Genomic DNA, 17,758 nt, shown 5'->3' on the forward strand with positions numbered 1-17,758 from the left:
ATGTGTAAGCCATCAGCAACACATTCATATCCATATGCTGTATTTGACGTGTAAGCTGTATGTGGCACATTCATATCCATTGTAGTATTTGACGTGGAAGCTATCTGTGACACATTCATATCCACATAATGTATTTGACGTGAAAGCTATCTGTGACACATTCATATCCATATGTTGTATTTTACGTCTCAGTTATCTGTGACACATTCATATCCATGTATTGTCCTCCTGAGAGGGTACGTAAGTCCCAAAACATTTAGTCAATCTAAGTGTACCTGCTTTTTAATCGTAGAATAAGTGTGTTTTTAATTTATGGCTCGATTTCTCTTCTGTCGCCAATGGCTGAAGGGATGGTGTAAATCCAACTAGGGTCCATGCAGGTAGCAAAAGTAATGTAAGTCCCCATGGTTCCTAGTATGGTGATCTACCTTCAGTAGTTGGCGATCTTTTGCCCGTTTTTATATTGTATTGTCTTCGTAAATAAAATAGTTTTACATATTCATGCTAGTTTTAGACTCCATCTGTGATGCTCTAGTTATTTTACAGTCCTTCGCTGACTGATTCTTTAGCAACTTTAATTTATTATTTATATAAAACATTTCTCGTCATGATACGGCTGCAATATTGCCGATGTGACGTTCAATACTAACTCACTCACTCACTCACTCATATCCATGTGTTGTATTTGATGTGTAAGCTATTTGTGACACTTGCATATCCATGGGGTTCTTTTTATGTGGAAACTATCGTTGACGCATTCATATCCATGTGTTGTGTTTGAGGTGTAAGCCATCAGTAACACATTCACATCCATATGTTGTATGTGACATGTAAGCTATCGTTGACACATCCATATCCATATGTTGTAATTCACGTGTAAGATATCTGTGACACATTCATATCCATATGTTGTATTTGACGTGTGAGCTATTTGTGACACATTCATATCCATATGTTGTGTTTGACGTGTGAGCTATATGTGACACATTCATAGCCATATGTTGTGTTTGAGACGTAAGCCATCAGTAACACATTGATATCCATATGTTTTATTTGACGTGCAAGGTATCAGTGACACATTCATATCCATATATTTTATTTCACGTATAAGGTATCTGTGACACATTCATATCCATTCGTTGTATTTGACGTGTCAGCTATCTGTGACCCATGCATATCCGTATGTTGTATTTGACGTGCAATGTTCTGTCGCACATTCATATCCATATGTTTTATTTCACGTATAAGGTATCTGTGACACATTCCTATCCGTATGTTTTACTTAAGCTACCTGTGACACATTCATATCTAGTGTTGTATTTGAAGTGTATGCCATTAAATTTTCACAACCATATCCATTGTAGTATTTGACGTGTAAGCTATATGTGACACATTCATATCCATTGTAGTGTTTGACATGTGAGCTGTATGTGACACATTCATATCCATTGTACTATTTCACGTGTAAGCTATGTGACACTTGCATATCCATGGGGTTCTTTTTATGTGGAAACTATCAGTGACGCATTCATATCCATGTTTTGTGTTTGAGGTGTAAGCCATAAGTAACACATTCACATCCATATGTTGAATGTGACGTGTAAGCTATCGTTGACACATTCATATCCATATGTTGTAATTCACGTGTAAGATATCAGTGACACATTCATATCCATAGTTGTATTTGACGTGTGAGCTATATATGACACATTCATATCCACATAATGTATTTGACGTGGAAGCTATCTGTGACACATTCATATCAATGTGTTGTATTTGATTTGTAAGCCATCAGTAACACATTCACATCCATATGTTGCATTTGACGTGTAAGCTATGTGTGACACTTGCATATCCATTGGGTTCTTTTTATGTGGAAACTATCGTTGACATATTCATATTAATGTGTTGTGTTTGAGGTGTAAGCCATAAGTAACACATTCACATCCATATGTTGTATGTGACGTGTAAGGTATCGTTGACACATTCATATCCATATGTTGTGTTTGACGTGTGAGCTATATGTGACACATTCATATCCATAGTTGTATTTGACGTGTGAGCTATATATGACACATTCATATCCACACAATGTATTTGACGTGGAAGCTATCTGTGACACATTCATATCAATGTGTTGTATTTGATTTGTAAGCCATCAGTAACACATTCACATCCATATGTTGCATTTGACGTGTAAGCTATGTGTGACACTTGCATATCCATGGGGTTCTTTTTATGTGGAAACTAACGTTGACATATTCATATCAATGTGTTGTGCCAATAGACGTATAAAGATTCGCTTATCAATATGTTCTATTTATCCATGCATGTTGTGTTATATATATGCATGTTATGCATGTTATATATATATATATGTTATGTTTGATGCGGAAGCTATCTGTGACACATTCATATCCATATGTTGTATTTTACTTGTCAAGTTATCTATGACACATTCATATCAATGTGTTGTATTTGATTTGTAAGCCATCAGTAACACATTCACATCCATATGTTGCATTTGACGTGTAAGCTATGTGTGACACTTGCATATCCATGGGGTTCTTTTTATGTGGAAACTAACGTTGACATATTCATATCAATGTGTTGTGCTTGAGGTGTAAGCCATCAGTAACACATTCACATCCATATGTTGTATGTGACGTGTAAGCTATCGTTGACACATCCATATCCATATGTTGTAATTCACGTGTAAGATATCTGTGACACATTCATATCCATATGTTGTATTTGACGTGTGAGCTAGATGTGACACATTCATATCCATAGTTGTATTTGACGTGTGAGCTATATGTGACACATTCATATCCATATGTTTATTTGACGTGCAAAGTATCATTGACACATTCATATCCATATGTTTTATTTCATGTATAAGGTATCTGTGACACATTCATATCTAGTATTGTATTTGAAGTGTATGCCATTAAATTTTCACAACCATATCCATTGTAGTATTTGACGTGTAAGCTATATGTGACACACATTCGTATCCAGTGTAGTATTTGACATGTGAGCTGTATATGACACATTCATATCCATTGTAGTGTTTGACGTGGAAGCTATCTGTGACACATTCATATCCACATAATGTATTTGACGTGGAAACTATCTGTGACACATGCATATCTCTATGTTGTATTTGACTTGTAAGCTATTCGTGACACATTCACATTCATATGTTGTATTTGACGTGTAAGCTATCTGTAACCGATTCATATCCATTTGTTTTATCCATGTTTTGTATATGAGGTGTAAGCCATCAGTAACACATTCATATCCATATGATCTATGTGACATGTAAACTATCTGTGACACATCCATATCCATGTGTTCTATTTGCCGTGGAAGCTCTCCGTGACACATGTATATCCATATGTTGTATTTGACGTGTGACCTATCTGTGACACATCCATATCCATGTGTTTTATTTGATGTGTAAGGTATCTGCGACACATTCATATCCATATGTTTTATTTGACGTGTAAGCTAATTATGGCACATTCATATCCATGTTTTGTATGTGAGGTGTAAGCCATCAGTAACACATTCATATCCATATGAGGTATGTGACGTGTAAGCTATCTATGACACATCCATATCCATATGTTGTATTTGACGTGTACGTCATCAATATGGCATGTATATCCATAAACACTGTGTATTTGACGTATGCTCTATCAGTGACACATTCATATCCAAATGTTGTATTTGACGTTGAAGTCATCAATGTGACGTTCCTATCCATATATTGTATCTGAAGTATAATCCTTCAGCGTGACATTTATACCCATCTGATGTATTTGAGTCTAATTATCACTTCTTATATTTTTTACAGGAATGATATCAAAGATTAGTTAGTTGCGCTCAGCAATGTTCCACCTAGGTATGAGACTGTAACCTTTATCTTGTACTTGACATACTGTGCATAAATGTGTATTTAGTACTTGTATGTTGGTGCAAGTCGCCAGAGTGATATTGCTATCTTCCTGTATTGTTTGAAATAATGTCTCCACTTTGTTGTGTTTGACGTAATGAGCACAATTAAAATAACGTTACCTAATGTTGTATTAGATGTGCTGGACTCTTGCTTGTTTACATTTGTGGTGCAGTACGTATGTGATATTGCAACCTATATGGATTTTGCTTCAGGGGATCATCAAAGTGATATCGCTGCCTATGTGCTGTTCTTGTCGTTAATGTGACATTAGTACCTTTAGTGTCGTATTTGACGTCCAAGGCAAATTTTCGAAACGTTCTTAGTCATAAGAACTCTTAACTTTTATCGCAGCCAATGTGTTAATAATGGGCTTAAGAAGTTCCTGCGGCTATGAACGTTTCGAAAATAAGGGCCCGGGACATCTGTATTATTATTTCTTCCAGTATGTTCTATTTGGCTGTCAGACTGACTGACTGAGTTTGGTTTTACGCCGCGTTTAGCAATATTCCAGCAACATCACGGCGGGGGACACCAGAAATGGGCTTCAGGCTGTCAGAACATTAATGTGTCATTAGTACCTCTATGATGTTTTTGACGTGCAGGCTATCTACGTGATATAGTTAGTACATATTGGTTTATTTGATGGGCATCACACCAGTGTGTTATTGATACCTACATGCTAGAGTTGACGCCAAGGAACGGATCAACGAAGGGTTCGTAACGTTGGGTCCAGGCGTAAGTATATACGTATCCCAGACTTACAAATTTCGTAGTACGAAACGATGAAATCCCTGGACATCACAGCAATTCCAACCCATACGTTATATTGACGCGCGGAACTCTTATGAGATATCGAGATATTATAACTTCAGTAGAACACACTGGATTGCTCACTAATACAAGGTGTTGGGAAAATAACATTTTGTTTTATTTCATATAACAATGTCTTCGCCTTTTCATTCAGAATATGATTTAATCCAAGACTAGTCTTAATGAAAAACAAGACTCAAATGACAATTCTACTCTTTACCACAGATAAAAGCTGGTCATTTCGGATACACACTGTGACAGTTAACTGTTTATCTTCAATAACATTCAACGTACAACAGATTCTAGTAATGATCAATTTGCTTCAGCTTACACTCACTAACTGTTACATCCTGGACACCTGATGTATGTGCTTTCTCAGGGTGCTGGTGACAGACATAGTCTTATGTCATGCTATACTGTTTGTGTTTGCATGAAACGAAGTAACGGTAAAACCTAGCCTTATCGATATCAAATAATGAACGCTGATATCACGTGGGTTCAGACAAGTATTCACATTGTTTCGAGGGGGGCTTTTGACTGTGTGAACAGAGATAAGATGTGATTAAATCACGTGAGCCGGTCACGTCGGGGCCATACAGCTGTTTGTACATCGACACAGAATGACGTTTATTAGTGTTTGATCAATAGCGATTGAAGACTTACAAGTCTCAACATAGTGTCAGAGGTCAAGCCAAGCGCAGTAACGGCGGTCTTTCAGAGTTGTCTTGTCTCGTCCTGCTTCAGAATAGGCGCTAAATTGTTTCATCGTGAGTCAACGTTTGTCGAAATAATTGGTTCATGTGGTGGTAGACCGTGGCCTTCCTGACTTGACAACTGGATATATTGATCTGAATATTACCTGTAGTAGAGAGAGACGCCTTACTGGCAACATTGTGTGTTAATGGAAGAATTGTATCGTATAGAAATGTGTCCATGAATCGGTATGTTATACCCTGCCTATCCTGTACTATTATTCATAGTTTCAGGCAATCCGTGCCAGTGTTCACAGAACACAGTTCCCTAACTTGCAATGCCTACGCCGATCCCTTGTGCTTTCACTACCCACTTAATGTTGTATTGGTAGCCGTCACATCTCCGTGCTGGAAGAATGTGGAGGCCTCACAGACCCAGTATTACCGGCCGGACCGCACGTCTTCAGGGTGTTAGCGACTGTATATACAAACAACGTTTACTAGTAACCACTTTGCACCAGAACAGAAGAAAGAATAGTATTATTCACAGACTGCATTAGTACACTGGGGTCTCAAGAGCGTGTTTACTTTTCTAAGTGCTAAGTACCTCGCCAAACACATTCAACAAAATTATATTCAGTGTGATAAAGAGTTGAAGTCAAATGGACCATTTTGTAGGTTCAAAACACATCCGTGTAAACAAATGGGATTTTAGAAATCTCTGAATGACCTTTCCTGATTCAAATGCCGTCCTATCCATGCACATATGTTTATGCCAAGATCTTTGTATGACAAAGTCAAAATATCTACTTAGATTTATCTGGAAAGGTGTAAGGGTCTCCAGTCTGACAATTAGTACCACGTATTTATGTTTGCATGTCTTTAATGTCTGTTTTCCCTGACATTTTGGTGCATATGAATTACAAGTAATTATGCATGAATCTATCTGTATAAAACTGACTATATGTATATAGCATAGTCCTGAATATAATTGTATGACATACACCTAAATGAATTTGTATAATATTAAACGTTATGTATTTGTATGGCTTTAATCAAAATATTTGTGTATGTATAAACCTTATGTATTTGTGTAAAAAGAGAACACTCAGTGTGTTCCAATTACATTAAACTGAATGCATATGTGTAGCTTGAGCCTTAATGTATGTGTATTACCTTAATATATTTGCATGAAATAAAAATGAATGATTTTGTATGACATTAGACAGGATGTATCCCTATGGCATTAAACTAAATACATCTGTATGACATTAAACTGAATGTATTTGAATGACATTCGACAGGATGAAATGACCACGCATAACAGCATGCCTCTATAAACAAGGAAACCCGACTCCCCTTCAAACTTGCTAGAAACTCCCCATACATTTGATAATCTGGATGATTTCGCTAGCAACGCTTCAGGTGGGATTACCGTGAACAAGCTCTTTATTGGCATTGCAGTCTCCTGGAAACATGCTACTTCCCAGATAAATGTTATTATTCCGATATCAGCGTTGTTATTTAAGTTTATGCGGTGTATTAACAGACACAAGACATATAACGTAAGCCAACGCCTTCTTTTAAAAGTGTATTGTCGAGAGAAAGAACACACAGGAGAGGAAATATTAAGGGGAGAAAGATATGGTGAATCATATGCAAGCTAAAATTCTCAGTTGTCAGCACTGTGTTGTGGTGTGTTGGTGATACGGTGTCAGCATAAAACTGGGGAGGGGTTTGTGGGGGGAGGGGGGTATAATTGAGGCAGTTGGCATTCATCTCCCGGTCCTACACAGTAAACATACCATGTAAATTACACCCTAGTATTGTGCTCTACTGAAGCGTGTAGCCAAATGATCGCTTCGCACAAAAGGACCGTATTTATTAGCTCCGTTCCTCTAATAAAGCCTCGAGAAGAGTTAGAAAGTGTTTGTTGTTGGTAACGGCGTGCCTGTGTTCTAGCAACCGCGCCCGGCATATTTAAGGCCAAGCACGAAACTGAGTGGCACAGTCATTTTTCTACGCTCGTGAACCATCCACCCACCAACCACATCACCATGAGGGAAATCGTCCATCTTCAGGCTGGCCAGTGCGGCAACCAGATCGGTGCCAAGGTGAGACATTAATATATCATTTAATATTACACTCTCTCAAACCTCACAAATCTAGGTTTTCTTGATGGTGGACTCAAACCCGTAGGTTTGCTGGTTATAGATACCGTTTAGTGGAGGCTTATTGAAACACGTCATCGTTCACCGGTGTGGAGGAGAACCGTTATACCTTCATTCAGTTTCTGAGTATGTGGGTTAACATTAACTCTCAGATACTTAGGGGTTTACTGATTTAATCTTTCAGTTTGCAGTAGTTTGTAGTGTATCTAAGTGTATGTGTTCAAGCAGTTAGGCCGACGCAGATATACAAACGTTGTATGTTGGGTTATTACACCTGGAATAGTTGAATTCGCCACTGCCTAGTAACTGCGAATACGATATTTACAATACACATTCTGGACGTTCACTGTGATTGTGAATCTTTGACAGATTATGTACTAATATAGATTATATGAGTATGTCAGGTTCAGACTAGAGTGGCTATTTGTAGAAGAGGTGGGGGATTTCTAGGAGAGGAGGGGGGTTGTAGAAGGGGAGGGGTACTTGTTGGACGAGAGGGGAATTTGTTGGGTTGGAGAATCAGTTTAGGCGGGCAGGTATCTGGTGGGCACGACGGGGGGCGCTCGGTTTGGGGTTGCCAGTGGTAACGCGTAAATAATACGGGTCTCTTATTGTGAACATTGTCCTGACATACAATCAGTGGCGGGGATACACAACAATCCCCCGCGCACACAACTACGTGTATGATTGCATGTATCAATTACCGCCTCGCTGGACATCGATCGCTGTTATCCGATATTGGTTTCTGCTTGGTCCCAGCTGTTGGGACACAATAATCGGATTAACATGTCGTTAATTTCCAATTCCCATGTCATATCCAAAGTCAAGAAATTATCTGTGTAACACTTGATGTTTTGATCGATATTGATTTCCATGTATGCATGTATTCTATTCATATTAAATATCATAAATCTTTATCCAGTTCTGGGAGGTGATCTCTGACGAGCACGGCATCGACCCCACCGGCACCTACCACGGAGACTCCGACCTCCAGTTGGAGAGAATCAACGTCTACTACAACGAAGCCACAGGTATACCTTGGTTTATTACTGTTACGAAATGGCTCTTGTCTGGGCTAAGTGGCTTTCAATCCAGTATAGAGTGAGGCGACCCTAATCCTTACGACTTGTTGTGATTTAGTCAGAGCTACTTTAATGGCTCTTGAGTCAACAATTTTAACTGCTCTCGAGACATATATATATCTTACGTGCGCTCGAGTCAGGGCTATTTCAAGGGGTTTTAAGTCAAGGCTATTTGCAGTGGTTTAAGTCAGAGCTGTTTGAAGTGTTATTGCGTCAGAGCTATTCTACATGATTCCAGTGAATGTTTCTTTAATTGTCTTGAATCAAGGCTACTATGAGTAGTTCATTGCTCGGACCGCTGTAACTGATGTACAGTCACTTGTATTATACGTTGCATGTTCTCGACAGCAAAGAAAGACAAATTTTCTTGTTGCATACGCGTTCATGATTGGAACATTACATCACATTGAACAGTATTTTATGACTGCTTCTCGTTGTCCTCATAAAGCTGACTCGGTTATCTCCCTTTGTATGAGCGGTATCTAGAAAATATGCAATCTGTCATCTTCTATGATAATAATAACAACAAAATCGCGATGATAATGATAATAATATTGATTGTTTTCCAGGTGGAAAGTATGTTCCCCGTGCCGTCCTGGTCGATTTGGAGCCCGGAACAATGGACTCCGTCCGATCTGGACCTTTTGGTCAGATCTTCCGCCCAGACAACTTCGTCTTCGGCCAGAGCGGAGCCGGTAACAACTGGGCCAAGGGTCACTACACAGAGGGCGCCGAGCTGGTCGACTCCGTGCTCGATGTTGTCCGAAAGGAAGCCGAGAGCTGTGACTGTCTTCAGGGCTTCCAACTGACCCACTCTCTGGGTGGCGGCACCGGGTCAGGCATGGGCACCCTCCTCATCAGCAAGATCAGGGAGGAGTACCCCGACAGGATCATGAACACCTTCTCCGTTGTACCATCCCCCAAGGTACGAAGTTTCTGATATTTCGTATGCAAAACTTAAATCAATAACATGTGTCCGTCTGAATACAAAAAGATGCCTCGTCTCAGTACGTCAGATTTAAACATACCCGCACTATAGATAGTGGAAATAGAATATAACAATTGTGCATCCACGGATCTAAACATGAATAATCATACCAATGCCAATATCAAGTATGACCTTTCTAATACACAAACATAATATAGTTTACATCACAGGTTGTACGTTTACCATAATTATGGCGATTTACTTATGTCCATTTTCAAATACTTCCAGGTGTCTGACACTGTGGTGGAGCCCTACAACGCCACCCTCTCCGTCCATCAGCTGGTGGAGAACACGGACGAGACCTACTGTATTGACAACGAGGCTCTTTACGACATCTGCTTCAGAACCCTGAAGCTGACCACACCTACCTACGGTGACCTCAACCATCTGGTCTCTGCCACCATGTCCGGTGTGACCACCTGCCTGAGGTTCCCTGGTCAGCTGAACGCTGATCTCCGTAAACTGGCGGTCAACATGGTGCCCTTCCCCCGCCTCCACTTCTTCATGCCCGGCTTCGCCCCACTCACCTCCAGGGGAAGCCAGCAGTACCGTGCACTCACCGTGCCCGAGCTCACCCAGCAGATGTTCGACGCCAAGAACATGATGGCTGCCTGTGATCCCCGTCACGGCCGCTACCTGACAGTTGCCGCCATGTTCCGTGGCCGCATGTCCATGAAGGAGGTCGATGAACAGATGCTCAACGTTCAGAACAAGAACAGCAGCTACTTCGTTGAATGGATCCCCAACAACGTCAAGACCGCCGTCTGTGACATCCCACCACGTGGTCTCAAGATGTCTGCCACCTTCATCGGCAACAGCACTGCCATCCAGGAGCTGTTCAAGAGAGTGTCCGAGCAGTTCACTGCTATGTTCCGTCGTAAGGCTTTCCTCCATTGGTACACTGGCGAGGGCATGGACGAGATGGAGTTCACTGAGGCCGAGTCCAACATGAACGACTTGGTGTCTGAGTACCAACAGTACCAGGACGCCACCGCCGAGGAAGAGGGCGAGTTCGACGAGGAAGAGGAAGCGGAACAGGAACAGGCTTAAATGGATGGTGATATCACAGACATAATTCCATCTGGTAGTTTTCTGCATGTTTTCAACAGTACTTCAGAACAGGAATCTTTGATCACTATCAATATTTGAAACTCTCAATATTTACCTTTGTTATCGATTTACCAAATGATATTTGTTACGGTATGGACTCTTCCGTTGGAGCCATCGTCAAAAACCACATTTTTGTCAATAAAGCTGAATGGATGCAGATCTGGAGTTGTCTTTTTATGCAATGGCCTTTTCCAAGTCACACTTTATGTTTTGCAAATGCTCCTTTATGTTCTTCTGACTGTTTTGATCCGGGTCAGGAGAGCGTCACATACATTACATACGAAAGACTTTCTATTCAGAGGGGCGATTAGGTAGCCTAGTGGTTAAGCATTCGCTCGTCACGGCGAGACCCGGGTTCGATCCCCCACATGGGGGAAAACCCATTTGTGGTGTCCTCTGCCGTGATATTGCTGGAATATTGCTACAAGCGGCGTAAAACTAGACTCACCCACTCTCCTTTTATTTCATTAGAAAACCATTAATCACGTTCATATGAATCACATACCCGGATTATTACTGAGTGAGGTGATAAAAACGGAACGCGTACGAAATGACAACATCTTTAGTGTTCAATACAAACATCAGTATCCTGCAAACCAAATGTAATTTTACACTTGATGATTCTCTAAGCTGAATATTGTCTGTAGCGACAAGTTAAACCGAAACTGAATAAGAGTGGAATGTAGTTTCGAAAGGAGGGTATGGTGTCCACATTGCACACTTTTACAAGTACATGTACATCTGAAGGACACTGACATCTTTGACGCATTTGTGGCACATTTATGCCTATTCTCTCTTGGCAAAATCCGGCTTGTCTTTGTATGGGTTTGTAAGTGGTGCCACTTGGTATCTGCGCTGTTTGATGATGTGATGATTCTTTTATGATCATAGATAGCTTGTTCGCTTATAATGTTCACATTAAGAAGAAATCATATAACAAATATACATCAAAATGATAAAAAATATTTTAAGTACAAATTCCTTTATTGCATTGTCTCATTTGAAATTCTTAAAGAGGCAATAAGAACATTTCACCATCGATTTCTGTATTACAAGGCACAAAAGGCACATAAAGACGAGAATTTATGGATGTCAAATAAAGAAGTTCAGACACCCATACACTCCCGCCTTTAAGGCACAAAAGGTCCTTTTCAACATTTGGAATAGCAACTGAAGCGGAGAGAGCAAACTTTATAAAGGAATGCTGAAAATCTCCTGTAATCTTTCACTCAGCTCAAACAAAGTAAATTACATTTCACATCGTTCAATGTTTCGAATGATTGATATATTTTATAACTACGAACAAGAAAGAGCTACGCTCTCTCGTAGTCTGTCATGCAGACCCTGAAGCAGATATATCCAAGAAAACCCATGCAAGTCTAGAAAATGTAGCTATATTTCCACAGCTAATGAAGAAAGTCTCAGGGCTCCTTTTCATTATATTTTATTTATTTCAGAGACTAGTTGTTAGTCCAGCTCTCTCGCTGTTTTTGGCAGCCATGTGTATGCTGGACACATTCATGGATGAGATATGCATGTACTGTGGACGTCACCATCGTTCACAAATACACTGTTCATAGTGCCGCTAGTGGGCAGTGCGTCTGTAAAATACCTCACATTCACATCACATAAAATTGACAGACCAACTCTGATGAGTTGTCTCATAATTTTGGACACCCGAATAAAATTTGTGTTTGTTGCAATTATTAGATTTTGTGTTAGTGAGCAATTCATCGGCCTAAAATGAAGTCAAACGGACTATAGCATCTTACCATCTGGGAGGAAATCCCGTAGTGATACCGGTTCAGACATGTACGTCTTTGTGTCCTTTTACTGCATGTTAACGTCATTTGGGGAAGGCTGTGTGTAGGTGTGTAGTTACATAGTTACAAAGTTGATTATAAAATAGTTACGTCCTTATTCTGATGGATAGGTGTGAATGTGTATTTAAATACCCACTAAACATTTGATAAAAGAATATCCACACAGGCAATTTGATCGAGGGCTGTTAATGTGTATTTAGACATCGGCTAGAAAGTTGATTATTGAATATGTATGCAAGCATTTTGATTGAGGGATGTGAACATATTTTAAATACCGGCTAGCAAGTTGATGATTGAGGAGGTATGTCATCCCCTGATGCATAGCTGTGAATATGTTTTAAATACCGGCTAGCAAGTTGATGATTGAGGATGTATGTCATCCCCAGATGCATAGCTGTGAATATGTTTTAAATACCGGCTAGCAAGTTGATGATTGAGAAGGTATGTCATCCCCTGATGGATAGCTGTGAACATGTTTTAAATACCGGCTAGCAAGTTGATGATTGAGGATGTATGTCATCACCTGATGCATAGCCGTGAATATGTTTTAAATACCGGCTAGCAAGTTGATGATTGAGGATGTATGGCATCACCTGATGCATAGCTATGAATATGTTTTAAATACCGGCTAGCAAGTTGATGATTGAGGATGTATGTCATCACCTGATGCATAGCCGTGAATATGTTTCAAATACCGGCTAGCAAGTTGATGATTGAGGATGTATGGCATCACCTGATGCATAGCTGTGAATATGTTTTAAATACCGGCTAGCAAGTTGATGATTGAGGATGTATGTCATCACTTGATGCAAAGCTGTGAATATGTTTCAAATACCGGCTTGGAAGTTGATGATTATGTATGTATGCCATCACATGATGCATTAGTTGTGGACTGATAATTTAGTATTAATGTGAACATAGTGTTTAAAAGGATCAGCTCTGGCTCGTGGTCTGAAATCTCACGCGTTACACATAAAACCGATGAAACCACTCGTGATGCAGCTAGAACATCTCACTTCCCGGAACCAGACAATAACAGGACGCTCGAATATACTCTGTACAAGGGTTCAACCACTCGACCTATATCTGCCACTTGGCGAGTATATCCGCCTGGCACCATCTGTACACCGGGGACTTTCGGTTTCCCGATACACTGGTTGAAAATGAACGTCGCTGGTCTCCACATTATGTTCACATGCAGTAATCAGACAAAGTCAGTGTGTTTTAACTCGTGGGGATTGGGTAGATCGAAAACAATCTGTTTTACTGAAGATTTCTCATTTCCGTATACGGCGTTTCCTCTCATAGAACGTGCTGAATCGTGGGTTCGAATTCTGGTTCACTCCGAGTATGTTTCTAGGTGTGACACAACCATGGTGGCACCAAAGTGGTACACATTTAAGGCCTGTAACATTCTCTTCCCCTTCCATAGAAAGATAACACGTCGTTGCATAACTGAAACGCCTTTTCAAAGCGACGTAAAACAAGACTCATTCACTAACTCTCTGCTAACCGGGATAAAATACACGGGTTGATAGAATAACGAAACTCGAATAACTCCTTCTTAATTCTCCCTCGTGTCTTTTGTCTTAATGAGCAAATAAGCAGTTTGTGAAGATATTGTTTTTTGCTTATAGAAACGAAAGATAAAAAAATGTGTTGATGTATGGAGGTAAAGACATTAAACCCGATAAGCACTCTGTGCGTAAACTCTCTAAGCATGTTGTTTTAAAAACCGCCGCGGCGGTTATCTTGATATGACAGACATGCGTTATCTGTTCTTTGCCCCATTCCTGGATTCGGGGCGGCCGCGCTCACAACCTGGAACCCTGGAGCAATATGTGGTTTGGTAAAAAAACATTCATATCAAGACTTGCAAATGTATACATTACTATGTGGAACACACAACAACATACATGTTTTCCGCTTTTGAAAATATTAATGACATGAAGTCCAAATGAAGTTCAACATTATTGAAAAGGAGAGCTGCGCATGCAACTTTACGCATTACGCTAAGTTTTCATGTTGCACGTGCAAAATTAGTCAGGCGCTGGGCAGGCCCACATCATCACATGCGACAACAACTAATGTATTGGATTTACTGCAGCGGTACATGAGACCACACCTACTGTATTGGATTTACTGCAGCGGTACATGAGACAACACCTACTGTATTGGATTTACTGCAGCGGTACATGAGACCACAACTAATGTATTGGATTTACTGCAGCGGTACATGAGACCACACCTACTGTATTGGATTTACTGCAGCGGTACATGAGACCACAACTAATGTATTGGATTTACTGCAGCGGTACATGAGACCACGCCTACTGTACTGATTTACTGCAGCGGTACATGAGACCACCTACTGTATTGGCGGTATTTACTGCAGCGGTACATGAGACCACAACTAATGTATTGGATTTAGACAAGTGATGTGGAATCTTCAGAGGTTACAGACAATCACTGATATGTGATGTGTGGTATATTGGGGTTGTAGATGATCCGTGACAAGTGATGTGGAATCTTCAGGGGTTACAGACAATCACTGATATGTGATGTGTGATCTATAGAGGTTACAGACAATCACTGATATGTGATGTGTGGCATATTGGGGTTGTAGATGATCCGTGACAAGTGATGTGGAATCTTCAGGGGTTACAGACAATCACTGATATGTGATGTGTGGTATATTGGGGTTGTAGATGATCCGTGACAAGTGATGTGGAATCTTCAGGGGTTACAGACAATCACTGATATGTGATGTGTGATCTATAGAGGTTACAGACAATCACTGATATGTGATGTGTGGCATATTGGGGTTGTAGATGATCCGTGACAAGTGATGTGGAATCTTCAGGGGTTACAGACAATCACTGATATGTGATGTGTGGTATATTGGGGTTGTAGATGATCCGTGACAAGTGATGTGGAATCTCACTGACATATGTGATGTGTGATCTATAGAGGTTACAGACAATCACTGATATGTGATGTGTGGCATATTGGGGTTGTAGATGATCCGTGACAAGTGATGTGGAATCTTCAGGGGTTACAGACAATCACTGATATGTGATGTGTGATCTATAGAGGTTACAGACAATCACTGATATGTGATGTGTGATCTACAGAGGTTACAGACAATCACTGATATGTGATGTGGGATCTTCAGGGTTACAGACAATCACTGATATGTGATGTGTGGTATATTGGGGTTGTAGATGATCCGTGACAAGTGATGTGGAATCTTCAGGGGTTACAGACAATCACTGATATGTGATGTGTGATCTATAGAGGTTACAGACAATCACTGATATGTGATGTGTGGCATATTGGGGTTGTAGATGATCCGTGACAAGTGATGTGGAATCTTCAGGGGTTACAGACAATCACTGATATGTGATGTGTGGTATATTGGGGTTGTAGATGATCCGTGACAAGTGATGTGGAATCTTCAGGGTTACAGACAATCACTGATATGTGATGTGTGATCTATAGAGGTTACAGACAATCACATATCACTGATATGTGATGTGGATGATCCGTGACAGGGGTTTCAGGGGTTACAGACAATCACTGATATGTGATGTGATGTATAGAATCTTCAGACAATTGATATGTGATGTGTGCAATCACTGATGATCCGTGTGATGTGTGATCTTCAGGGGTTACAGACAATCACTGATATGTGATGTGTGGTATATTGGGGTTGTAGATGATCCGTGACAAGTGATGTGGAATCTTCAGGGGTTACAGACAATCACTGATATGTGATGTGTGGTATATTGGGGTTGTAGATGATCCGTGACAAGTGATGTTCTTCAATCACTGATATGGATGTTACAGACAATCACTGATATGTGATGTGGATGTGATGTGATCTATAGAGGTTACAGACAATCACTGATATGTGATGTGTGGCATATTGGGGTTGTAGATGATCCGTGACAAGTGATGTGGAATCTTCAGGGTTACAGACAATCACTGATATGTGATGTGTGGTATATTGGGGTTGTAGATGATCCGTGACAAGTGATGTGGAATCTTCAGGGGTTACAGACAATCACTGATATGTGATGTGTGATCTATAGAGGTTACAGACAATCACTGATATGTGATGTGTGGCACACTGGGGTTGTAGATGATCCGTGACAAGTGATGTGGAATCTTCAGGGGTTACAGACAATCACTGATATGTGATGTGTGATCTATTGGAGGTTGTAGATGATCCGTGACAAGTGATGTGGAATCTTCAGGGGTTACAGACAATCAGGGGTTACTGATAATGTGATGTGATGTGTGGTATATTGGGGTTATAGATGATCCAGTGACAAGTGATGTGGATCCAGGGTTACACAATCACTGATATGGATGTCTTCAGGGGTTACAGACAATCACTGATATGTGATGTGTGATCTACAGAGGTTACAGACAATCACTGATATGTGATGTGTGTGGCACACTGGGGTTGTAGATGATCCGTGACAAGTGATGTGGAATCTTCAGGGTTACAGACAATCACTGATATGTGATGTGTGGTATATAGAGGTTACAGATGATCCGTGATATGTGATGTGTGGCATCACTTATGGGGTTGTAGATGATCCGATATGTGATGACAAGTGATGTGTGATCTTCAGGGGTTACAGACAATCACTGATATGTGATGTGTGGGCTATATTGGGGTTGTAGATGATCCGTGACAAGTGATGTGGAATCTTCAGGGGTTACAGATAATCACTGATATGTGATGTGTGGTATATTGGGGTTTGTAGATGATCCGTGACAAGTGATGTGGAATCTTCAGGGTTACAGACAATCACTGATATGTGATGTGTGTTGGCCTGTGTGTAATTTGCGTATCCAAAGTTCGACATATTCCAAAGCTTGGTTGCTCCTCTGCTGGTTTTCCTTGGTAAGTCTGGAGTTCTATCTGGTTACATGTATAAGTACCTGCTACAATTTGGACTCAAACGCAAATATTGAACAGATGTCTCTGGGAGTGTGGTCTACGTGAACTAGGGATCGACTAGGGTTGTACCTTTGGTATCCACTTATAACTTGTACTCACCACTGTCCCATTCCCTAATGATGTACAGGGGCGCGGATTTCCAG

General features: G+C 40.4%; 1 protein-coding gene across 1 annotated transcript; it reads left to right on the forward strand.

Moving 5' to 3' along the window:
• The first annotated feature begins 7,439 nt into the window (after nucleotides 1-7,439).
• LOC124292303 (tubulin beta chain-like) lies at nucleotides 7,440-10,976 on the forward strand. Its single transcript, XM_046729369.1, has 4 exons — nucleotides 7,440-7,580; nucleotides 8,560-8,668; nucleotides 9,289-9,644; nucleotides 9,936-10,976. The coding sequence occupies exons 1-4, from the start codon at nucleotides 7,524-7,526 to the stop codon at nucleotides 10,755-10,757; spliced, it is 1,344 nt and encodes a 447-aa protein (XP_046585325.1). The 5' UTR covers nucleotides 7,440-7,523; the 3' UTR covers nucleotides 10,758-10,976.
• The last annotated feature ends 6,782 nt before the right edge of the window (nucleotides 10,977-17,758 follow it).

Source organism: Haliotis rubra, unplaced genomic scaffold, assembly GCF_003918875.1.
Source record: "Haliotis rubra isolate DU_JTF1 unplaced genomic scaffold, ASM391887v1 Scf512, whole genome shotgun sequence".
Taxonomy (NCBI): domain Eukaryota; kingdom Metazoa; phylum Mollusca; class Gastropoda; order Lepetellida; family Haliotidae; genus Haliotis; species Haliotis rubra.